This window comes from Hemitrygon akajei, chromosome 4 (genome assembly GCF_048418815.1).
Source record: "Hemitrygon akajei chromosome 4, sHemAka1.3, whole genome shotgun sequence".
NCBI classification, from domain to species: Eukaryota; Metazoa; Chordata; class Chondrichthyes; order Myliobatiformes; family Dasyatidae; genus Hemitrygon; species Hemitrygon akajei.
The window spans coordinates 126,720,195-126,747,164 of record NC_133127.1 but is presented as its reverse complement, the minus strand read 5'-3'; the positions used below and the strand labels follow the sequence as shown (position 1 = coordinate 126,747,164).

The 26,970-nt window shown below is 39.2% G+C and overlaps 1 protein-coding gene across 1 annotated transcript; it reads right to left on the bottom strand.

The window, feature by feature from the left end:
• Window positions 1-2,056: 2,056 nt before the first annotated feature.
• Window positions 2,057-11,469, bottom strand: LOC140726629 (collagenase 3-like). Its single transcript, XM_073043239.1, has 10 exons — window positions 11,336-11,469; window positions 10,967-11,223; window positions 10,058-10,206; window positions 8,505-8,630; window positions 7,900-8,061; window positions 6,550-6,664; window positions 5,841-5,974; window positions 5,296-5,455; window positions 4,314-4,417; window positions 2,057-3,020 (listed from the first exon to the last, which is right to left on the bottom strand). The coding sequence occupies exons 1-10, from the start codon at window positions 11,447-11,449 to the stop codon at window positions 2,920-2,922; spliced, it is 1,422 nt and encodes a 473-aa protein (XP_072899340.1). The 5' UTR covers window positions 11,450-11,469; the 3' UTR covers window positions 2,057-2,919.
• Between the last annotated feature and the right edge of the window lie 15,501 nt (window positions 11,470-26,970).

Here is a 26,970-nt window from a genome sequence, read left to right as displayed (position 1 = left end):
AACAGCCTCTCAGGGGTCAACCAGAAGTGCCTTTTTCTTTGTTAAATGTGTTTTTATACAGAGTAAGATTATTCTTGGCTCCAATAACTAAATGTACAACAGGTCCACTGCATTGGAGAGCTGTTTGTTGTTTAGAATAGCTGGCCTGGGTGGTTCAGAGAAGGCAAGTCAACTCATTGGGCCAAGAGAGTCCTCTCAGGCTATTAGGCCAAGGAGGTTGAGTCAGCTGTCAGACCGTTGGGCCGAGTCAATCCGTCAGGCCTGGGGTTTTGAGCTGGACTGTCAGGCCTGGGGATTCGAATTGGGTTATCAGGCCGGGAGATTTGAGTCGGGCCACTGAGCCGGGAGATTCGGAAGAACCAGAGTTGGTGCCTTCAATTTGCCGTGAAGGCGGCGTGCAGTGAAAACATGAGTGAATGTCTTGGATGCTTCTTTTGCGTTTGCAAGACCCTGTTGGACATTGATTGCTGCAGGCCTTCTTCCTTTGTTTAGCAGTGAGACAGGAGGCGAGGCAGCAGTGATACCTCATTTGTAGTGAGGTCTAGGTCTCAGTCCTCAGGCTTGAGTTGTAGTGTAGCATCTGAGCTTGGTTGGTCGGGGGGCCTCTCCCTTTGGTGCTGCCCTCCAGTGTTGGATCAGTGGAATTACAGGCTGGGCTGTTGACAACCATCAATTTGCAGGACTTGTCACTCAGGGACTCGGACTAAAAATATGTTTTCTTATGTGACTATGTTCTTTTTTTCTTTCTTGTTACCTTGAATGCACATGTATGTTTTTGCACTCTGGCCCCAGAGAAATGCTATCTCATTCAGTGGTATCCCTGTATAGTTTGAATGACAATTAAACCTGCTTTGATTTGATTTGAAATAGAAGTGGTGTTAAGGAGTGTTAATATTTGGGCGGAGAGGACTTGTTACAATGTTAGTGAATTACTTTGCTGAGTAAACAGACCTGATCATCAGTGTTTAGGGTCCCTTCTAATCCAGCATATAAAGCTGTAGTATTCATACAAAGACAGTTGGTCGCCTATACACATCAGGGGTGGAATGGGGAGTGGCGTTTGGACATGAAACATATATCAGCAAGGTGGTGTGTAAGTGAAAACAGAGCCAACACAAAACCATTCTCTTAGCATCAGAGCCATTTTGCTTCAGACTCGTGTTAATTTGATACAATTCGATGAGGCAGAATGGCAGAAGTGAGGCAAGTTGAGGGAACGCAAAGCAGAGTTAAGGCGGAGCCCTGGCCCAGGAGTGAGGAAAGACCCACAATTTGACGATTTAAGTGCTGAGCCGATTTGGAAAGGTCGTGTAGGTGGTGGGGTCCGGGCCCGAGAGCAAGGATTGACCTGAGGTGTGGACGATTTGAGCGCTGGGGCAGATGGAAAAGGTCAGGTTTCTGGGACCAGAAGCGAGGGACATGCTGGTTTGTGTCACTGCTCCATGAGGTGAACTGAGGCTGTGGCCGGCAACTAACAGCTTCTAAATCGGCTATGGAATCACTTTGGTAAACTTCAGTTCTGAATGCCAATTACTTACTTTATTGTTTGCACAGTTTGATTTTTCCCTCTGCACATTGGCTGTTTGGCAGTCTTCTTTTGTTTTAATGGGTTCTATCGGGTTTCTTTGGCAGATCTCAAGGTTGTGTAAATTAAACCTACTTTGATAATAAATGTACTTTAAACTTTGAACTAATGAAAGTGCCAATACTAAACAAATCACCGATGATGGAAAGAGGAAATCTACAGGACTGAACCTGGCAGAGGGAAACTTTCTGCATGAATTTTGTATCACCGATCGTGGTGAAATTAGCTGGGATAGTCACCAATATCATTCCCATATATTGTTCTAAAAAAAAAAATCCTTTATTTGCACACTAGCAGCAATAGAAAGAAAGTAAAACAAGTAGAAAAAAATAAATTTGCTGATTTCTAGGTCTCTGTAGAATTGAGTGTCTGAAGGCAGCAAAGTAAAAACAACAACTTCAACCAAAGGTCAATGGTACTGTTCAGGCAGATTCAGATTTATTGTATTTATAATATATCCAAATACAACTCAACTTAGACAAAATGCTCATAGTATCAGTAAGGAATTAAAGCTACATCCAACTTTGGTTTATTTTTTCCAACATATTAGATGAAAAGTGATGGGACTCGGTTTCCTACATTCCACCACTTTTTATAAGTTAAGTCATTTTCTGTTGAACTTGACCAGCAAAAGGAATTGGCCCTTATCTGCCTCCATAATACTTCGATGTTACTGAATAAAATATCTCACAAAACAGAAACAACAACATTTTTAAGTGTTAGAGAATAAATATTAAAGATAAATAAATATTAAATTGATGCAGACAAGAAATGCACCCTGACAGGACAATAAATATGATGCATATGTAACAGAATAATATTAAATTACTCAAACTGTCTAAATGTAAACAAGAATTGTGTCAATGCAACAATTACTAAAGCCCCAATAATCTGTGATCCAGTTGTTCGGAAATCTTGAGGGTAGTATTGGTTTTATTTATCGCTACACTCATAGACCCATAATTCATAAATCTATATATTGATAGAGTCAGCTGAAACTCACTAGGCCCCTGATTCCCACACTCCCTGTGATGTTTCCTGGAAAATGTATTATAGTACTGTGTAGCATTAAAAAATGGTGAATAAAATTGTGTTGAGATATCAGCGCAGGTGACGTACTACAGTCCAGTAAATCCACTGGGCTTTCCTGCTGATATCCTAACGTTATCACATTATCAAGTTTTATGTTATGTGTGTTGCTTGGATTTCTAGCATCTGCAGATTTTCTCTTGTCTATATTCTGATTTGTTTGTTCGTGACTATTTAAGAACAATCTTTCTTAGCAAAGTTGCTGGAATTAAATCATGTAATGACTGTTTGACAAGTTGAGGTATTTAACATCCCAGTTCTGAATTGATTCGACGTATTTCAATGACACGTTGCTCACTCAGGCTGAAGATAAACAGAGATGACCGATGGAAGAAGAAAACATATCCTGCAAGACAATATAAAAGAAAACCTCAATTGAGATTCAACAACACTTCACAGATACATTTTTTAATTTCTGCATTTGCAAGGTGTATTTTATGTTCTCTTTTATCTAAATAGCAATCGGTCCTGATGCAAGTTGGGGAAGTCTGTTCTGATTACAAAGATCTCTGAAGATCCTAACTAGAAGAAGTTGAGTCCTGGGTTTTCACTGTTGATGATAAAAGCAGAATGTTTTTTAAAAAACTATTGTTCTAAATTTGTTTCAGGAACAATGCAGTTTCTGAAGTTGTTAATGACTAGGAGAGGGAATGAAATCAGCAGAGATTTATCAAGAAAAAACAACTGAACTCCTGAGTCAAGAAATACAAGGAAAACAGAGATAAATGGTCATTTGCCAACAATGTCCCTTTGAACTTAACAGTGGGATCTGAGAAGCCCCTGCATATATTTACCATTTTATTCAAACACAAGGATGACAAACAAGAGAAAGTGAAGCTGTGTGTAACAGCACAGTATTAAATGTTTATTTATCAGCATCATTATATGTATTTTCTTAATTAACCAGAAAAAATCTTTATACAGTTCTTAGTTACAGACCCAAGTTCAGTTCTGATCTCTGGTGTTGTCTTTTAGACTGCAGACATCCTGCTTTCTCCTGGATGCTCCAGGCCCCAGTTTCCTTCAATGAAATAATTGCTCTCGGCTAGTTTGCTTGGTTCGTGTAAATTGGCGTCATTATAGTGGGTAAGAGAGTCAAGGGGCCATATGTGACAGAATAGGGGACATGGAAATAAGAGTGAGGATCAGGTTGCTCTGAAAGCTGGTGTAGAGTCAATGGACAGATGACCTCTTTCTGTGTCATAATGAAATATATGTTACGACTGTCCATAAACAAGAAACATCGGATTAAATTGCATTGAACCCAATATTGGCAAGCTTAAATCACATCTTTAAAGAACTGGGATCAGATTTATAATCACAATAATGCACATGATCAGGTTAACTCAGTGAAACCAAGTAAAATATTTCTGTAACAAAACTCTTGATATGTCAGCATCTGAATTAGGAATGGATGTAGTCCTTTGAGCCTCAAGAATCTGGCCTATTCTCTAATACCATGGATAAACTGATTGGGAGCTCAATGGATTCCTGCTACACTCAGCAGCCTTTCACCTCCTAAGCATGTGCTGGTTTTAATTGCAAAGGTAACCAAATACTGCTTTAGTAACTGAAGAAAACACATTGTGCTATAAATACATACTTCAATATTACAGAAGATATCTATATCTGAATTTACCATTAAGTTCATATGCTGCATTCAACCTCGAGGGAACTCCTACCCAGTCATCTACAGTGCGGTGTGGGTAACCTTCATCCATCGTCTGCTTGATTTCATCATAACTAGAGAGAGAACAAAAGACAATAAACCAGCAATTTAAATATGTTAGAACTGGATTGTATATATTCTTACAAAAAAAATCACAGAATTTATCCCAAAAATAAATGTAAACACTGTTCAGGTGGTTTACACCTGAACACAATTATGGGAAAGGGAACTACACAAGTCCTAAGGACTGAGTCCTCACTCAATGTTTTGCCTCTCCAGACACTCGGTTCTGCAGTAAACAAAAGAGTTTGTTAAATCTGAAGGGCATCTTCTTCACAGAACGTGCTCCCTGGCTCGCTGCCATGGAGTAGGTAGGGATGCAGCAGGAGGTTGAAGGGGAGTGGCTAAGGAGGCGTTCTTGGTCTGGCATAATAGTAGCTCTGTAGGAGCTGGTTATCATAGACTTCTCCATCAGTGACAGGAGCCCAGTGATGAAGCCTTGCTGAAAGACATTTCACCTCTTCGCATGTCACCTTACACCGGCAAAGGGAAACTCCTCATAGAACGTACACTTTAGCTGAGGTACCACCCAGCAGGAAATAGAGAATTTGTAGTAAGCCACTACAAAAGATAGTAAGCAACTCGGACAGGATTAAAAGAACGAGTCACAGGTTACAACCAGTGATGGTGGACAGACACAGCAACAAATGAGAAGCCATCTCATCTGCATTCTTCCATGTTTGAAATATGAGGAGGGTCACTTGGCATGCACTGGGAACTATCACTCTGCAGATTGTTTAGTCTTTTTATTAGAGAATCCTTTACAGTTCAGCCAGAAATAGTCACAAGTGATCAAATCTTCTGTGACTAACAGCTAAAATTATGCACTAGATCATAAAACAGCCTGGGCTGAAGTGCTCATATAAATGATTTATATCAATCAAACCATTACCTCCAATACTGCCCCTTTGCAAAGAATAATGTCTTTGAAGTCTTCTTAATATGAAAAGCAGCTTCTATTTTCCTGATGTGTCTTGGAATACCAAATTCATAGACAGACTTTGGATATCCGGGCAAAATGTCATAGCCATTAATGGCCCAGTATTTCATTCCTATTGGATTATAAAACATATGTTAATATCTGCACTTCAGCAAAAATGTTTTCACTTCAATAACATCACCTCAAGGGGGCACCATTTTCTCTGGAATGCTATGCAGGCAACCAGTTCCCAAGCCTCCCTTGACATTTTGCTTTCTCGTTGATGTCTTTTTGCAGGACTTGCAATTCTGAGAAAGAACTTTGGATACCTCTAGAATATTATTGCCTCCAAAGCAAATAAATTATTCAAATTATCTAAAGACATGAATGAAAAACTAAATAGGAATGTGTTCTACCTTTTTGAAAGCATGAGCTAACTGATTCATTGCACTTCTGCTGCTCCCATCCCATAATCACACTGCTATGTTCTCCAGTGAAGAGAAAGGAGACAGACTCACCCTTAATGACAATGAGTAAACCACTTTCATGATTTTCATACGCAGCATGAATTTTGGCAGGAAGCTTTGGCCAGAACGTCTTTGTTAAACTCAGCTCAGAATTAGGTTGTTGTGGATGGTTCCTCCATAAAAACCTAGAGAAGTAGCAAGAATTTATTACAACGTACGAGTAGTTCATCTGAGAAACTTCTGGCACTTTTCACTACATATTTTCTTAATTTAATACTATATATGCAAATAATTTCAAAAAGGTTATTATTTTAGATATTCACAGATTTTAAAATGCAGAGATTTATTCCATACATGAATACCATTTCTAAATGATAAAAGTGAATACACTTGAAAATATTTCACTGGGGGCAGAAGACTATTGGATATTATAGGATTAAAAAGGCAAGTAATTTTACTCTACAACTGCACTGTGCCAGAATAACTGATTTTTTTTTTGTTTCATCAGTTGAGCAGAGGGACCAAAGGAACAGGAATAGTCTATACAACCCTCTAACTTTCTCTAGCTTGATTCAACACCTTAATGGGATCATTAACTTGGCTTTTGGAGAACCATAGGTCACAATGCATTACCAATCATTAGAAAAAGGCAGAAATATTTGCTAACAATTTACTCAACTAGTTGTAAAAACATTTGCAACATGAAACTACATTAATATTCTGGTTAACACAGTTCTGAGATATTCTGTACAAATCATACCCGTCCTTAAAATATAATATCTCTCCACGGAGAGTAGCAGCAGCATCAATGTACAAGTAAGGATCACAGGCTTCGGGGGTTTTTACTGGTGGGGTATACTTCTTATTTGATGAACCTTGTGTAAAATAAACAAAGATATAGGAAAACATTGTCACAAATACTATTCAGTAGCATGATAGCTCTCACTGGCTGCAGCAGATTCACACCCAGACTCATTGTAATTCTAGTGTGAGTTTTACAAGAGTTATAGCCCATCAACGACAATAACATTCCCAGTTAGGTTTGATGTTTTTTGTCCTGTTCATTCGCAGGAGGCCTAATTGCCCTCATGGAAATGGCGATGGTGACCCGCCTTCTAGAAACACCAAAGTACTTGCGGCAAAAATAAAAGCAGTGGATTGCTACATATTTCCCTTACTAATCTTCTGACTGTGGTTGAGGAAGATGACAGCTCTGGAACACAATACGGGCAGAAAGTTTGTCATTTTGCTGATATATTGCTCAGAAAATGACTGTACCAATCTTTCAATGTATAAAACTCAGCCAAGGAAGTTTAACCAATGTCTGCAAAGAAAGATATATTAGAGAGAAAGTGTTCAACATACACTCTTTATGACTGGTGTGTATCTAACTAAAGCTAAGTGCGAAGGAGACCTGCTGATCATGGTCTGAGTTATTGTTTCATGTAGAAGACCATTCAATGAAGTGTATATAATGCTTAAAAATATCATTAAATTAGTGATGTATTGTTGTAAAATACTGGGAAGCATTGTTTCTGGCTTTGGTTAATTAATGGAATTGAGGGTGTATATATACCCATGCAAACACGTCTTGAAGAATAATTATGAGGAAAGTTATTAAAGGAGCTCACTGTGAAGGGACATAATACAGTAATCTAAACAGCATTGGGGAGGTTTCTATGGAACAGACTTCAAGACCTGCCAGAACAAGGAGATCTTCTTTATGGACATTTGAGATGCTTCTCTCTTTTCACTACGGAATGTACATTGTTTATGCCCTTCTCTGCAATAGTATATTTAGCTGTGAAGTCAGAAATTGCAAAGACTTCTCAACACCTGATCATTTTGGTAAGTTAGTTCTTTCTGGCCTCAGTTAAACAATATTGCAGGTAAAGATTCGAGCACTGAAACTCATACCAAACAGTCCAGCTTACAGTTAATCCAACTGCCCAGCGGAAGCAGGTTATAGCATTTTGTTTATTCTGGATAAATGACTGGCTGTGAAGTATATTCATTCTTTATAAATTGTTTGAATTATATTGTAATACTGCACTGACAGTATTGCCACTGATTATTAAGGAATTCAGAATTTATTTAATGCTTAACTTACCATACAGAGCCTGGATTCCTTTAACATCGTCCAGGGAGAGGCGGAACCCTTTCATTGTTGAGTATGTGTACATTGGGTACATCAATGCCCCAGGATCCTGAGAGTGAGCGAGTCCCAAAGCATGGCCAAACTCATGGGCAGCCACGAGAAAAAGGTTATATCCTACGCAGAGGAATCACAAGACAGCAAGTTTTAAACCTGTTACGACACATGGTCCTCTGGCGAATACTGAAAGTGATGGTTAAACAATGTCCAAATAAACAAAGTTCTAACCACGCAGAATATGCAAGGAATAAGTTCTTAACTCCATATAAATAATCTATTCCCTTTTCCTCAGACATGCCTAAAATAGTATTAGTATGTTTCATTGTCAGATACTTTGAACAAGATAAATTTCATTGTGAACAGCTTTAACAATTTATAAATAATTATATTTCTGATTGATGATAAACTGAAGTAATACTTTAGCATTAAATCACCACTGGGAAATCAGATTTTACAAATTCCAAAGAGAATGTATTCTCAAAATTAATTTTGTTAGCTAACAACTTAGTTGGCATTTTGTCAAAGATTATTATAGTGATAATATCAATCAATGTTTTCACCATTTGATCCTATTGTCCAGGTTTCATCTTCATCAAAGTGAGTGTCCCCTCCGATCCCTTTGCCTGGAGGGAAAGCATGGGCCAGGAGTTTTCCAGGTCCATCAAATGGGTAATTATCGCCATGTTCTGTATATGATGAAAAACTGCATCAGGAATGATATTAGAAGCTGATTTTGCTGCACCTTTAGTGCGGCATTACAAAATATAGCAAAATATTAAGGCAAACAAATAAAAAGATAAGTTCTCCCATTTGGCCGATTCTACTTCCCCACCAAGTACATACTGAAAGCTCTTAATCACCTGAAAATCTTGTCAATGCGATTTCTGTTTCATATGGGGCAGGTGAGATACAGGAACTATCAAGACATCTCACTGGAGAGCAACAGATTCAGACGAATACAATGCTGAGTAATTTGGAACTCTAGGTGAATGATTTTGAGGACTGAGTAAACTTAATATGTGTCTGCTAAACTCGATATCTGAACTATCCTTGTGGAAACATTTCAGTTATTCCAACGACCTGTGGAAATCCATTTGAAAACTTTGTTGCCCTTGGAAAAACCAGATGGAATTTGTTTGGCTAACTGTCCTTAGTTTACTTTCAAAATTACATTACACATTAAAACAGTGTCCAATGCCATCTGAAGGTTGTGATAGCCAGAGCACTATCAGTCTCTGTCTCTGGCCACTTAAACTCTGTGTTCCTGACTCCAATCACATTGCACAAGCATCAGTGACTTTCTGATACAACACAATGGAACTTCATATGTGGCCATGTGGAGAGCTACTAACAACCCCATGACTTTTTAACGGAGATTGTTTGAAGTGGAATGAGAAGCCCTGGATCCATTTCCTCGTTCTACTCTACACAAACCATTTTTGCACATCGTGGGGTAAACCGTAATGTTATATGGACATTTTCTTTTAGCACTGGCCAGTGCTTAAATCTGGAATCCTGTAGGTCAAGGTGCTTTTGAAGTGCAGAACCCCTTCTCAACCTTAAACCTCCAGAGAAAAAGGGAACTTCAGCTCAGCAAAAAATAAAATCAGATCTATATTTCTTTAATTTATTCATGTGTGGAATTCAGATACCCTTAAATTGAGGGCGATAAGTGAGAGCCAATTACATTGGTGGGTCTGGAGTCACACACAGGCCAGACAAGGTAAAGGCTGCAAAATTCATTCCTTAAGGAGCATCAGTGAAAATTATTTCATTTTCCAACAATCATAGATACTACCTTTTTAACAAATGCCACACTTCCTAAATTGCCCAATGTTAATTTCCCCAACTGACATAGAGGGATTTCAACTTCCAATGGCCTAGAACTCTACTTATTAACCACTATTTTGCTGCACCCCACTGCTAATGTTAAATTTGTGTTTCCTTCCGCCATCATGAACCATGAACTTCAAACATTCATGGGCCATGATATTTCTTTTAAATTCTGCACAATCAGAAAATTTTGAAGGTATCCTTTGTGGAAGTACTACATGCAAAAATAAAATAGTCAAAAGAACTTTTGAAGCAACAAGTTAAACAAATCTATTAATACCTTGAGCTGCAAATGTGATCATGATATCAGCTTCTCCCTCATAGATTCTGCTGAATTTTAAGGGAATGACATCGCTCCAAACTTCAAAAGCTTTCTCGATCGCAAAGTCCACCTTGGCAGCTGGAATATCCGGTGTATATTGTAAAATCCTACAACAGAGGAAACACAAAGTAAGAATTTGTTCTGAATACAATTGATCAGATCTTGCTGCATTGAGATATTTTTCAGCGTATGTCACCAGTCAGGCTTTTTCTGTGTTGAAGATTTCTTGTGCTGTAAGTTGCTGAAACTGTGAGCTGCGAATGGTGTGGCAAGAGCAGTGGGGTATCTTGAACTGTGATGAAAAACAGGGTGTAAAATCTATATCATTCATCAATATGATTTATGGATTAAAAAAAAACAGAACTAAATGAAAAGGAAGATAAATTTTGAGTAGTTAAAACAGATTCAAATCGGGGAACGGTGTAGAAATAAATGAAAAACTGAATGAAGGGAAAAGGGAAAAGAGGTGGCAATTTTTAATAATAGATATCTGGAAAGAACCCACAATGCCCTGGATGAAACTGAGAAGCTTAAACTGATGTCTTTCTGAAGCAGATTAATTGGCATTGAACTGATAATTATTTTGCCGTGTGTAGATTACCCAATATTACAATAATCATCTTAATGGTCAACTGATGTGGAATTTCACAGGTTCCTTAAAATAACAAACAGGGTAAAGGTGAGATGCTGTCTCTACAGTGACAACTCTAACACTGCTTCCAATCAATCAGAAAATTCTGTATGTTCGCAGTTTAAGGCTTTCACTTAACATCATAAATTCATAGACTAGATGAAGTACTAATAAAATTGTGCACTAACATATTTAAGCCTAACCAACCACTGAAATGATATTGTGAAGAACAGTACCTGTATGTTATGTTGTTCTTTTCCCATTTATTTCCAGTTGGGAAGTGATTATATTCAGCAATGTCAGGAACTCCACATCGAGGCTTTTTCATTACTTCCAGAGTTTCAGAAGTTAAAGAGCCAGTTACCTTCAGGCCTAAATATTCTTGCATTTTCCTAATCTTCAGTGATAATATATCATTCGCTCTATGGTATTCACTCTTTCTCATGATGCTTGCAGGTGTATCTTTAAGTTGGTAAAATTGGTTCAGATAATTCTTCAAAACAAAAGATTCAATATTATTAATATTGCCTTTATTTGTTAAGAAAAATAAAACTATACTGGCAAAGTGCATTTTGCAGCTTATTGTCAGTTGTATCCTTACATACCTCAGCCAACTGCCAGTCCTCCTCATTTACCTCAGCTTCAAAAAGTCGAGGAGCAGGAGAAGAAAATGTTACATAAAATAAAACAAATAAAACTGGAGACCAGAGGAACTTCATCTTCTCTTTGTCAGCAGAGATTCTGCAGAAAACTTCTGATCCTTGGTTTCTGCTGGTGAGTTTTTATACTATTGTATGCGTTATGATTCACATGTGATTAAGAGCTAAATGACAGCTGTGTTGTGGCTTTTGAGGCATTCCCAACAAGCTCATTTAAGGACACGCCTTCATGAAAATATTTCAGCTCTTCTTGAGAATAGATCAGCTCAGCAGCTACTTGGTTACATTCAAATCAACCAACATCTGTAAAATGTGCTGTCACAAATAGTTTTCATCTTAGCACAATATATAGCAATTATGAATATTTTGTTCTTTATTTTATAAATATACAGCATGATAACAGGTTCTAATAGCCCAATGAGCCACTCTGCCCAATCTCACTCTTGTGACCAATTAACCTACTAACTCATACGTCTTTGAAATATGGGAGAAACTGAGCACCAGGAGGAAACCCACATGGTTTGTGAGAGCATACAGACTCCATAAAGACAGCAATAGAACTGAACCAAGGACACTACTGCTGTAAACGCTTTGTGCAAACTGCCACACTACCATACCACTCAATTAATTAAAATAAAAAGACTTCAAATGGTGGAATTCTGAAATAAAGTAGAAAACGTTGGAAATACCTTGTGGAGAGAGAAACAGAATTAACGCCTCAGGTAAATGACCATTCACAGTTTCCATCACCACTGGTAAGTTCGTTCCTGTACATGATATTGGAAGCTTTATCTTCTAGCCTGTTAAAGTTTGTCAACAGGCAGCCTTCCCTTTCATCAGTCCCAGCTCTGCTGAAGTTTCTTGAGGCACCCGGGTCCCTGCGTGTTAAGAGAGCTTGGCTAAGTGAATGAGGTCTCTAGCTTGATTTGCCATTCATATTGTGGACTTGTTGATTGTTGAATGCCGTAGGGTTCTGGGGAGATGGGGTGGAGGTTTCAAGGAAGAATCACTGAGCTAAGGTTGAGTCCCAAGGTCAGGGAGTGACACTGGAAACTTCTGTTTTTGAAAAGCAGGCTGCAAGGTTAATTCTTTATTTCTCCTTATATCCTTCCTTAAGAGTGGTGATCTTAAGTCCACAATGGTGATTGTGGAACATCAGTTAATGTTGGAGGTTAATGTGAGAGATGACATTCCATTTCCTTCCAGTTCAAAACATGCATAGAATGTGCTAAGATCCTCAGGAGGGGGTGTCAGTGATGCTGCCTAATGTTTTTATACCTGTAATATGCCACAAGTTATGGCTAGTCTGGGACTGTATTTTAGACAGGTATTGTCTCTTACCCATATCTTATAGCTTCTCGATTTCTTGTAAAGGTCAGGATCACCTGATTTTATTGCTATTGCCCAAGACTTCAGTCGGGAGTACATCTCCCTGTTCTTCCATGGTTTCCAATTTGGGAACACCAAGGTTGATCACTTTGGGACAAATTTCTCAACACACTTGCTGATAAAGTTTGTGATGGTAGTGATATAAACAGTACTTTGAGCATGTTTAACGACTCAAAGCAATGATATGGAGGCTCACCTATTTCCTCAGACCAGCATTTTATGACTTTCTCTACTGGATTCTCACCTAGACACATGATAAAACATCGTTTTGGGTTCCTGAACATCTATGATCAGAGGTAAAACTGTCTAACGTCATAAGAACACAGTGAGTTTCAGTTAGTGTCTAATTAACAACCTATGGATTGACTCAGAGCCCACATTCCATTTGTGTAATCAGTTACTTTCAGAGCACACCTTAAGCTTAATCTGTTGATATAAACAGAGAATATAAATTTACAGATGACTTTTCCTCCACTGATAAGAATAAGTGGACCTGATTTATAGGGAAAGGTTGAATATATTAGGGCTTCATTCTCTGGAGCGTACGAGAATAAGGGAGCTTTGATAGAGCAACACAAAATTAAAGGGGCATAGAAGGATAAATGCAAGCAGTCTTTTTCTACTGAGGTTGGGTGGGACTAGAACTAAAGCTAGAGGTCAAAGATTGAGGGTGGACGGTGAACAATTTAGGGAGATCTCAGAGGAGGGGGCTTCCTCATTCAGAGGGTGGTGAGAGTGTCGAACAAAGTACCAGTGGATGTGCTGAATGCCAGTTTGATTTCAATGTTTAAGAGAATTTTGGGTAGGTACATGGATGGGAAGGGTACTGAGGGCTATGGTCCAGGTGTGGATAGATGTGATAACAGTCTGGCATAGACTAGATGGACTGAAGGGCCTGTCCCTGTGCTGTAATGCTCTAGGACCCTACAAGCTCATTTTGCTTGTATCATATGGATATCATTTTCTGCCGGTTTCATCATTCACCGCCTAGAAATTTCCCGGATACAACATCAGCTGCCCGGCACACAGCCAAAGAGCCTGTCTAAAGGTTAAGCAAATTGTTTGTCTGTAGCTATACAATTAGGGTTCTCAGAAGTGGCAGCTATGTGCATCAAGTGCTCAAGTCCTTGAAAGAATTAGATGCGGTGAAGCCATATGGTTTCAATCAATTCTTACTGGAACATGACACACAGAACTACCACATAGCATTTTCTGTTGTAGTAGAAGTGAGGATAAGGCAATCAGTCCCACAAGCCTGTCCCATCATGGATGATCCAGGCTGACCTCAGCTTCATCTTTGTGTCCGATCACCTTAACCCTCAACTCCTTGATAGAACATAGAAGAGTACAGCACTGGAACAGGCCGTTCGACCCATAATGTTGTGCTAAACCAGCTAAAGAGTTAATCAAAAACACCCAAACACTAATCCCTTCTACCTACACGATCTCTATATCCCTCCACTTTCCTCAAATTCATGTGTCTTTCTAAACATCTCTTAAAAAACTCTAATGTATTTGCCTCTACTACCATACCAGGCAGTGCATTCCAGGCATAACCACCTTCTGAGTAAAAAACCTTACTCCTCACATCCCCTTTGAACTTACCCTGTCTCACCTTCAATGCATGCCCTCTGATATTATCCAACCCTGGGAAACGGACATTCTCTGTCTGTTCTATCTGTGCCTCTCATACTCTTATGAACCTCTATTCAATCTCCTCTCCAGAGAAAACAGCTCAAGCTTATCTAGCCTCTCATGACAGCACGTGCCCTCTAAACCAGGCAGCATCCTGGTGACCTTCTCCAAAGCCCCAACATCCTTCACATAGTGGGGCAACCAGAATGTTATGCAATCCTTCAGATGTGGCCTAACCAGTCACAATATAACCTCTTGACTTTTAAACTCCATGCCTCAACTAATAAGCATTCTATTGGCCTTCTTAATCACCTTATCAATCTGTGTAGCCACTTCCTCCTTCTTGACCTCTAATTGCCCTAACATATTGAAAGACTCAAGTGTTTTTTCTACCTTAAATATATCTAATTACCTGGCTTTCACCCTCTTCAGGACAAATAATTCTAGAGATTTACTACCCTCTGAGAGAAAAGGTTCCTGTGCAGCTTTGTTTCAATGAGTAGCCCCTTATTTTTGTAGTTATTTCTCCTTGTTTGTGACTCTCAGTCAACTCAGGCTACATCCACACTAGACCGGATAATTTTGAAAACGTCAGTTTCGCGTAAAAATGATAGGCGTCCACACTATGCGTTTTTGAAAATATCTCTATCCACACAGAAACAGAGATTTCGGCGAATCTCTTCCTCCTGCGCATGCGCAGGACACATCTACTGAAAACAAGCGACATGTTTGGTGTCGAATCTCACCGTAAAAGTGCGCATTTGTGTAGTTACAGACTAGAAAAACTTAAAACGATGGACGGCTGTTGGCTCTCACGCAGGAGAACTTAAAACTAAAAAAAACAAATACTGGAGCATATGAAGGCAACCGACAGGGAGTTCACGGACAGATTGACCCGGCTGACGAGGAACATTGAAAAACTGACTAACTCTGTTGCATTAATAAAACACCTTGTTAAATGTATAAAACATGTCTGCATCAGTGTTATCTTGTATTTCCATACAATGTTACATTAGGCTGTTACACATCTATTGTTAGAGAAGTACTTGCATAAATAGGTAAACCACCTTCATACAAGCAAGGACAGAAAACAGGGCAAAGTGAGTACACATTTACTCAGTAAGTTATGGGTCAAAGTACTTGGTGAGTACATTTCTAACTTTTCTGGCTTCAGTCTTGTTGCCGTCTGTTCTGAAATTGTTAGGTTGCATTCAAGAAAACAATGAAATAGCGTGCTGCTGTCTGACAGCGTTTTCAAAACTCTCCGGTTACCCGGTCCACACTGATCTGCCCGAGCAGCGTTTTCAAAAATACCCACCCTGGAAAGCATTTCTGAAAAGCTCCGGTTTCGGGGGACGAAAACGCCATTTTAGTGTGGATGGAGGGCAAAAACGAAGAGAAAAAGCTTTGGTTACAGATTTATCCAGCGTAGTGTGGGTGTAGCCTAACTATATCTCAGCATCTATCCCGTCAAGCTCCCTTCCCAGAATCGTATATGTTTCAATGACCACCACTGTTCATCGATTGATCCATCTCCTAGCTTATTTTCCCAGTACCCCTTAGACAATTCCACTTTCATCCCATTGTCATTGCTCTTATTTCAGTTGAAGATAGTTGTCTGGTCATGCTGTGTTCACGTCAAAGTCCATCTAGACTGAATCATATTGTGGTCATTGTGTCCAAAGGGATCTTTTTAGGGGATCTTTAACCAAGAGATCCCTTACTAAGGTTTCCTCATTACTCATGACCAAACCAAAAGTAGGTTTTCTTATGACATACTATTCTAAGAAGCAACCCTTAACATTCTCCTTAAATTCTTCTTCAACAAAACTCTTGGGACAGGAGGGTTGAAATCTGCAGAATGCTCCTCTTAATTCAGGGACCAGAAAAGGGGCTGGATGGAGGAGGGAGTGCAACAGAATGTGCTAATATGGCTGGGTGTGGAATCATTGGCCCAGTGTGTTTGAGCTGGGGACTGGATATAGAGACAGAATTGGGAGCTGGGTCTTGATTCCTGTGTGGTAATTGATGCTGGCCCATGTTAAAATAAACTGTGCAAGGGCAACTTCCATCCAATTTATCAAGTTCAGAGCTTTAAAGGTCAGACTCTTTGGAGAATTCCAACAGTGTCAGACCTGAATATTGAAGAATCAAGGATCAACTTTAATTGTCATATACAAAGGGTGGTTGATAAGTTCGTGGCCTAAGGTAGAAGGAGTCAATTGTAGAAAACCTAGCACATTTATTTTTCAACATAGTCCCCGCCTACATTTACATACTTAGTCCAGCAGTTGTGGACTAAGCAGCCGGTGCAGATCACAAGTCCTGGTTATGTGACCACTGATGCCCGGCAGACAATCTCTGACGAGTATTGATAATGGCTGAGGTCACTTGTCTTGTAAAGACACTGCCCAGAAAAAGGCCATGACAAACCACTTCTGTAAAAAAATTTGGCAAGAACTTTCATGGTCACCACAATCGCCTTTTTCATATGACACAACGCATAATGATGATGATGACTCTTCCCACGTTATTTAATAAATAGATGTGAATCTGAAAAAAAAATAATTGCTCAACATTGGTCACCAGTATTTGCTTAACAGAAGTATTCTAGATAGCAGGAACCCACATAAACACTAACAATAATTGTACAACTGTGAAAATAAAATATCAGATGACAAATTCATGAACTCTTCTCAAATCTTAAATCTGTTCCTCTCTATGCCAGGTAGGCTGAAAAATTGTATCATACTGCACAGCTGTTTCCATGGCCGTGTATTAAAGTTACTGAGATATAGGAAAATCATTTCCTAATGGTGAGTTTCTATGATTTCCTTTCTGGATCGAACACACAGGGGTGGCATGGTGGTCAGCACGATCAGTTTACAGTGCCAGCGATCACCAGTCGGGATCCGATTCTACCGTGCTCTGTAAGGAGCTTGTACATTCTCCCTGTGACCGTGTGGGCCACCTTCAACTGCTCCGGTTGCCCCCCCCCCTTTCTAAAAATGTACAGCTCGGGTTAGGGTTAGTTAGTTATGGGCATGTTACTTTGGTAGCGGAGGCGTGGCAACTCTTTTTTTTAAATTATTTTTTTTATTAGTTTTTCAAAACATTTTACAAAATTAAAAACCCCAAATCCCAATGAGGAGCATTAATACAGAGCAAGGTTAAGCATACAATAACAATATGCTACAAAAGAAGAGAATTTAACAAAAAAGCACCTAAATTAAAGACAAGTGAGCTTAGTGTCCTCCCCAAGCCCCACAACACAAGAAGAAAACAACAACAACTCCAAACCAACCACCACACAGTATAAAGAGTATAAGTCCGGACAGTCAAACTCCCAGACTGTGAATACACTTAGCAACAGAGGATAATAATGCCTACTACCAGAAAAAAAAGGGAGCTGAAAGCAAGGGACCGAAAAGAAGAGAAAAAAAAAGAAAAAAAAAACCCTAGTCAAGAGGAAGGTTATGAAAGTACTCGATAAAAGGCCCCCAGATCTTATGGAACTTTAAATCCGAATTGAGAACTGAATAATGAATTTTTTCGAGGTCCAAGCAGGCCATAATGTCGTTAAGCCATTGCGCATGAGTGGGCGGGGCAACATCTCTCCATCTAAGGAGGATCAAGCGTCTCGCCAGGAGAGAGGCAAAGGATAGTATTCGGCATTTGGTCGGACCCAGACATAAATCTGTCTCGCCCCAAAAAACGAACAGAGCAATTAAGGGGTTAGGTTCTAGGTGCTGATTCAGAATACCCGATAATGTAGTGAAGACATCTTTCCAGAATTTCTCCAAGCTAGGACAGAACCAGTACATATGGATGAGAGAGGCCACGCCCCTCTTGCATTTATCACAGAGCGGACTAATGCCAGGGTAGAATCGAGATAGTTTAGATTTAGACATATGGGCTCTATGAACAATCTTAAACTGTAAAAGGCAATGGCGAGCACAAAGAGAGGTTGAGTTAACCGATTTGAGAACTGAGTCCCAGCTCTCCTCGGATAAGGAGATATTTAAATCCTGCTCCCAGGCCATTTTAATTTTATCCACAGGGGCCCATCGTAAGGCTGCTAGTTTATCTTGGATAATTGAAATTAAACCTTTACCTAGTGGATTGATGGAAAGAAATAGGTCCATAGCATTTTTCGCAGGCATTTCAGGAAAGTTAGGAATTAAAGGAGCAGTAAAGTGTCGGATTTGGAGATATCTGAAAAAGTGAGCGTTAGGCAGGTTGAACTTAACGGAGAGCTGCTGAAAAGAAGCGAAGCGATTATCAATGAAGAGATCTTCAAAATGTCTAATGCCCTTCCTGTACCAAACATGGAATGCTGAATCGTACGTAGTAGGTAAAAAAAGGTGATTGTGTGCGACAGGGCTAGAAATGGAAAACCCCTGGAAACCATAGCATTTCCTGAACTGAGCCCATATACGCAAAGTGTGTCTAACCAGAGGATTAGCTATTGATCTGGGCAGACTGCTAGGGAGTGCAGAGCCAAGAAGTGCAGATATAGATAATTCTTTAGTGGAGCTCAACTCCATTGCCACCCAGTTAGGGCACTCGGGTTGACCGTGGAAGAAAGACCAGAAGGCAGCACAACGTATATTAGCTGCCCAATAATATAATCAAAAGTTAGGTAAAGCCATGCCACCCTCTTTTTTAGATTTTTGGAGGTGGATTTTATTAATTCTAGAGCGCTTATTCTGCCACAGATATGACAAAATAATAGAGTCTAAGGAATCAAAAAAAGATTTAGGAATAAAAATTGGGATAGATTGAAATAAGTATAAAAATTTGGGGAGAACATACATTTTAACAACATTAATACAACCTACCAAGGACATAGATAGAGGTGACCATTGTACCAGACTCTGTTTTATAGCATATGAAAGATTGACAAAGTTTTCACGAAAGAGATTTTTAAACTTCCTTGTGACTGTAATTCCAAGATAAGTAAATTGATTATGGACTACTTTAAAAGGGAGATCACAAAATATTAGTTCTTGTGCTTCTTTATTAATTGAGAAAAGTTCACTCTTATGTAAGTTGAGTTTATAGCCAGAGATCTGGCTAAACTGGTTAAGAAGTGAAAACATTAGAGGTAAGGATGTAGACGGATTTGAGAGAAAGAGTAATAAGTCATCAGCATAGAGAGAAACTTTATGCTCAATACCCCCTCTCCAAATCCCGGTCAATTCAGGACAATTTCGAAATGCTATCGCCAGAGGTTCTATAGCCAAATCAAAGAGAAATGGACTTAAGGGGCATCTCTGACGGGTGCCACGTTTGAGATTAAATGCTTGGGATTTCTGAAAATTAGTTAGAACAGAAGCAGTAGGACACAGGTACAGCAATTGGATCCAAGAGATGAAACTTTGGTCGAGGTCAAATTTTTCTAAGACTGCAAAAAGGTAGTTCCAATCTATACGATCAAATGCTTTCTCCACATCAGGGGAGATAACACATTCAGGAGTCCCAGTTGGAACTGAGTATAAAATATTAAATAGACGCCGAATATTAAAAAAAGGGAGACGGTTTTTAATAAAGCCTGTTTGGTCATCAGAGATAATGGAGGGAATAACGGTTTCTAATCTATGAGCCAACACTTTAGCTAAGATCTTTACATCAACATTGAGCAGAGAGATTGGCCTGTACGAGGAACACTCTGTTGGGTCTTTGCCCTTTTTTAAAAGAAGAATAATAGATGCCTCATTGAAAGAGGGTGGCAATTTGCCGTAATTAAATGAGTCAGATAATACTGAAAGTAACTGAGGAGAAAGAAGTGAAGAGAATGATTTATAAAATTCCACAGGGAACCCATCAGGTCCAGGAGATTTCCCTGAGGACAGTGCAGAAATTGCAAAAGATATTTCTTCTGGTGATATAGGTGCATTGAGTTTGGCTTTGAAATCAGATGAAAGTGAGGGGATATTCAGATTCTGTAAAAATTGATCCACAGAGAAATTGTCATTCAGAGATTCAGAGGAATAAAGCCGAGAATAAAAATTTTTAAATGCGTCATTAATTTCTAAATGATCTGATGTAAAGTCTCCATTCTCCTTCCAGATCTTTGTAATATGTTGTTTAGCTTTGGAATGCCTCAGCTGATTGGCTAGGAATTTACCAGACTTATCCCCATGAATGTAAAAGCGGCTCTTGCTTTCGAGAAGTTGGCGTTCGACAGGTTGAGTGGACAGACGGTTAAATTTAGTTTGGAGTTCAACGCGCTTCTTGTATAATTCAGGGTTCTTAGTTTGGGCATATATTTGATCCAAATCTTTAATCTGGTTAATGAGGTCTGCTCGATCTGCACGGGATCTTCTATTGAGATTTGCTGTGTAAGAGATTATTTGACCCCTCAGATATGCTTTCATGGCATCCCAGACAATCTGGGATGGCACTTCAGGTGATGTATTAGTGTTAAAATAAAAGGTTATCTGGTCCTTAATAAATTTTACGAAATCATCATCCGATAATAAAGTTGAATCGAACCGCCAGTGTTTGTTCCTCTGAGGGAGACCAGGAAAGTTCAGAGAGAGGGTAATTGGGGCATGGTCAGAAATCAGTATACTCTGATAGTCACAAGAGTGGGCAAATGGGATAAGTTGGTTATCGAGTAAGAAATAGTCGATTCTAGTGAAGGTATGGTGAACATGTGAGAAAAAAGAATAATCTCTCCCCATAGGATGGAGGAAACGCCATATATCAGAGATACCAAAATTAGAGAGAAACGATTGAATAGCTAAGGCAGATTTAGTAGGTGATCTGGTAACAGAGGATGTTCGGTCCAGTTTAGGATCCAACCAACAGTTGAAGTCACCACCCAGTATAAGAGAGTATGAGTTTAAGTCTGGTAGTGAGGAAAAAAACCATTCAAAAAAGTTAACATCATCAAAGTTGGGGGCATACAGGTTTGCTAGTGCAACTTTAGTGTTATATAGTTTACCAGAAACAATAATAAAACGGCCATTTGTATCAGATATTTTGTTATGGAGTTCAAAAGGAATATTTGAGTTAATAAGAATGGAAACTCCCCTAGCTTTAGCGGCAAAGGATGAATGAAAATGCTGACCCGCCCACTTTGACAGAAGCCGGGAGTTATCAAAACAACGAATATGAGTTTCTTGAAGGAAAGCAATGTCAACTTTGAGTTGTTTAATATGTAAGAATACCTTCCTCCTTTTAACAGGGTGATTCAATCCCTTTACATTCCAGCTCACGAATTTAAGTGCACTAGTTATTATCAATTACTAATGCATAAAAGGCAGCAGGCATATAAAAAGTCAAGCAGTACAATAGCAGTCTGGGAGTAGAGATGTAAACATAGATTCGTAAGGTCAAAATATAAACATGTCCTAAGCAATAGAGAGATGTTGGAACTGGAAAACTCACCCCATCCGCACAACCCAAAACTAGACGGCTACCAAAACAAGTAGCTAGCTCTACCAAAAAAATTAACCCAAATACAACTTCCAGATCTGTGTCATTAACAACAATTCCGTATAAATACTATAGCAAATAATAACCAGTTTATGCACTAGAAAACATAACTACGGATTAGAACACCTTCTGCAGAAATATAAAACTTAATACAGAGAAAATCGGAAGAAAACCAAAACTAACCTACCCGCGAAAAATTATAGCAGAATAAAGTAAGAGAAAGGGAAAAAAAAGGTAAGAAGGAAAAAGAAAAAAGAAGAGGAAGGGGAAAATTATAAATTCAAGACGAGTATTTAACAACCATTTACAGAGAAGGGAGAAAAAAATTCAGAGATTAAAAAAAAGGGGTGAAGAAAAGAAAAAGATAAGATAAATAAATAAATATTTAAAACAAGGAAAAATAAATCAGCAGTTGAACTGTGAACCGACAAACAGGGAGGCCTTCACTAAAGACTTCGAAACTTCAAAACAAGTTAGAGTTAGTTGTAGAACTCTGTAGGTAAAGTTATACAAGATTAAAAATAGATTACACACACACCAAATCCCGGGAGAGATTGTCAACAGCCCTTAAAGTTTCAATGAATAATGTCTGAGTGATTCAAGTGAATTCCAAGTCCAGAGAAAGTAATTTTACTACGAGGAGTACTTATCCACCATTTTAGGAGGTCTGATCAGATTCCGAAGATGACTGGATAGCCGGAAGACTTGCCACAAACGCTTCAGCTTCCTTCGCTGATTTGAACCACTTGTATTTCCCGATATTAAGCTTGATTCATAGATCGGCAGGGTTACGAAGGGAAGGTTTGAAACCATGATCAAAAAGCACTTTCATTGCGCCTTTAAACTCAGCGCGCATCTTTAAGGTCTGGGGTGCAAAATCTTTCACAAAGCGAATGGTTGTATCCTTGAAAGGAAGCGACCCCCTGCAATGCGCCTCTACGATCAGACTGTGTTTTACCTGGTATTGATGGAAACACAAGACTACTGGTCGCGGACGGGAGCCCAGAATTCCGGGGGGAACGCAAACTCTGCGAGCTCGGGCGGCTTCGGAAGCAAATCTTTCCCGAATAACTCACAGAGAAACTCAGTGAAAAACTTCACGGTTGATCCCTTTTCGGTTGCCTCTGGCAATCCCAGAATTCTGATATTGCAGCGTTTACTGCGATTTTCGAGATCCACCATTTTGGAAAGAAGTTTGTTAGATTTTTCCTCTAAGCTGCAACAGAGAGTCTCCAAGTATCGAACACGACTTTCTAAATCTTCAGAAGTCAAATCGATGCGAGATAAGTGTTCAGCATGTTTGTCCACTTTATCGTTGATCCGATCCAGTTTGTCTTCTAACTGTTTGAAAGCGGTTTTAAATTCCTTTAAGATTTCGTCTCGGAGCTTTCCAAGCGCAACCATCGTCTCGTCCGACGGGGTCATAGCTTCTTTTCTCCCGGATTTAGAACTCTTGCTAGACATTGTAAGTTAGATATATTCATAGGCAAGTAAGAGATACCGAAATAATTCCTAAATAAGGTTTAAAAAATGGAGACATTTAGTGCAAAGATAGCGACAGTAACGGAACAGAAGTTCGGAGCAGCTAAACAATCGCCATCTTACCGGAAGTCCCCCGGCGTGGCAACTCTTGCGGGCTGTCCCCAGTGCAATCCTTGTAGGTTTGATTTCACCATATGTTTCGATATATCAGTGTATATGTTGCCTGCTATGTGAGGGTCGTGAAGAGTTAACTGATTAAGATATGGCACAAACACTTCTTTAACCTTGTTTAAATTTACCACGATGTATGATGAGCAAGACATGATTAAACAGGCCTAATTGTAGTTTACCACATGGTCTGTCCAACTATCCGTGATTAATAACCCATCTGCTGAGGCTGACTTAACTCTGAGATGGCCAAGTTGTGGGTTTATAAGCACCTCCCACATTTTAATGAAGAGTACAATGTACACATTCTGGCAATTTAACTCCGTGTGTATTGTGAGTTATGGAACCTAATATTAATGAATGGCTAATTTAAGTTAGCATGCTATGAACTATTGGCACAATGCCATGGAAACTTCAAAAGTAGGCACGATTAACACCATATAGGCCTGTTCAGCATGAATAGTTACACTGGCTTCAAACACAGTATTATTACTCTTTCTCTTCTCTGTCTAGTATAATTTATTTATAATTTGTATTCTATATGTTGTCTATAGCTATTGAGATGCTGCTGCAGGAAAGTTTTTCATTGTACCTGGACCTCATCATACTTGTGCAGATGACCATAAACTCGAGCTGACTTGAGAGGCACAAGGAACTGCAGACACTGGAGTCCGGAGCAACAAGCAATATGCTAGAGGAACTCCCAGCAGCACTGGTCAGGAAAGATATAGTCGACATTTCAGACTGAAACCCTGGATCAGGGCTGAGCATGAAAAGAGCAGCAGGGGAATGGCAAGCAAAGATTCTGAGGTTATTGGTGGGCTGACAAGAGGTATAAGACAGGCAGGTAAGGGAATGGGAGATGAGCAAGGGTGCAGTTGGAAGACTGTGGCAGGTGATTGATAGATTGAGGCAGACAGAGAGAGAGCTGCACAGAGGGTGGGAATGTAGACAAAAATGAAAGAACTGGAGGATTACAGTAGATGTTTAGGGGGTAAAAAGGACACTGAGAGAGGGCACAAAATAAAAGGGGGGAGTTACCCAAGTTCTGAAAACTGAATAGTCATGCCATTGGGTTGTAGATGACCCTGGTGGAATATACAATGACATTTCTCCTGTTTGCATTGGACTTCATCCTGCTGGTAAAGAAGGTTGAGGAGGGACAGATCAATGTGGGAATGGGAAAGAGAGTTAAAATTGTCTGCAACTAGGAGCTCAGGATGGCCACTGTAGACTGAGTACAGATGTTCTGAGAAAGTTGCCGAGTCTGTGCTTGGTCTCACCGAAGTAGAGGCTGCAGTGGGAACTCTGAATAGTTTGGAGAGGATAGACTTCTGTGATGGTAGCTGCCACGGACTCTGCTGAGGGGCTACGCACCCCCACAGGCAGGCTGCACAGCAGCTTCGGCAATTGTACTCGCGAATATGCATGTGTCAGCTGATAATTATTTCATTATAGCTGTATTCAACTCCCTTCTTTTCATTGTAGACTTGAGCAAAGCACAGCAACATTACGCTGTCTGCTTGCATTCGGCCTTGCCTGCAAAGGTGAACCATAGAGTGGACTGACGGCAGAGATGAGCAGCTTTCATTTTATATTTAAATATTCCTTTTAGCTGCAGAGTTACCATCGAGTTTTCCATTTGAGAGTTTTAGTTAATGGCCTTGTGTGGCCTAGCATTTATTGTTTTCTTTTCCCTTAAAATCCTGTTCTCATTAAAGTTTGTGAACTATTGACCCAATCCAGAGTCTTTCTGTCCACACTTGGGCAAGATTTGAACACTTTGACAGAAAGTCTCGACAACACCAAGATGGACGCAGCAGAGAGAGAATAGCTGACCCTGGCTTTGAGAGTCACTGGTCAGGCAGGGGATAAGCTACAGCTGATGGAATCTGTTCTGAGTGAAGTTACTGAAGCAATGAGGCAGATAATTTTGTGCCAACAAGCCCAACCTCATCTGGAGGAACAGGTATCATCCCTCTCAGCAACTGTTCAGCAGCTCACCCTGGTCAATCGGAGTCAGGTGTCTGTGATCTCCACGCTCACTACCACAGTCCACAGACACACAGCAGACACCCAGTGTCAGCTGCCAACCATTAGCATTCTCACCAATGCAAGCCAGCAGCCTCTAGCTACATCAGTCCCACTCCCAGTATCTCACAGGTCCTCATTTTCTGCTTCTCCAAAAACCTCTGCCACACTGCTCCCACTCCCACGTCTGGACCAGAATTGACTTCCGCATTCGGACCACCACAGGCTCACACGTCTGTACACGAACTGAGTATTCCACCTCCAGGCAGATAGTCTGGTGATCCCGATAGCTGCAGGAATTCTTTCTTTCTTTTCTTTTTCAATCTTTTTATTATTATTATTAACATCAACAAAATAAAATTGATACATAGATAATGGGATTACAAACATACACATTTCAACTGAACATGAAAGAATACATAAGCAATGGTTACAGTATAAATGAGTTTTCCCAAATCATGGACGATACAAGTAACAAATAAACAAGGCAAACCTAGGTATATCATAATATATATTTAAAAAAAGAAAAAAGAAAAAGAAAAAAAAATATGCAAAAAAACTAATCTAATAATCTAATAACTAATGAGGAAAAAAAACGAAAAAAGAAAAAAGAGAAAAAGAAAAAATGAAAAAAAAAGGGCTGTTTATAATATCTAACAAAAATACAAAAACATCAGTGTCGTCAACTCCGATCCTCTCAACATATATAAAATTGAAACTGGAAAAACAAATAGGCTTGGAACAGGGTCATATTACATCATATGAAAATATTGAATAAATGGTCTCCATATCTTTTCAAATTTAACAGAAGTATCAAATACAACACTTCTAATTTTTTCTAAATTTAGACATAACATAGTTTGAGAAAACCAATGAAATACGGTAGGAGGATTAATTTCTTTCCAATTCAACAAAATAGATCTTCTAGCCATTAATGTAAGAAATGCAATCATTCAACAAGTAGAAGAGGATAAATGGAGTGAGTCAATCATTGGTAAACCAAAAATTGCAGTAATAGGATGAGGTTGTAAATCAATGTTCAATACCGTAGAAATAATATCAAAAATGTCTTTCCAATATTTTTTCAAAAGCGGACACGACCAGAACATATGAGTTAAAGACGCTATCTCAGAATGACATCTGTCACAAATAGGATTTATATAGGAATAAAAATGAGCCAATTTATCCTTGGACATATGAGCCCTATGCACAACCTTAAACTGTATTAATGAATGTTTAGCACATATAGATGATGTATTAACTAATTGAAGAATTTTATCCCAATTCTCAATAGGGATAGTAAGGTTAAGTTCTCTTTCCCAATCATTTTTAATCTTATAGAAGGGCTCTGAACATATTTTCATAATTATATTGTAAAGTTTTGATATTAGCCCTTTCTGAGAAGGATTTAGTTCAAACAAATTCTCCAA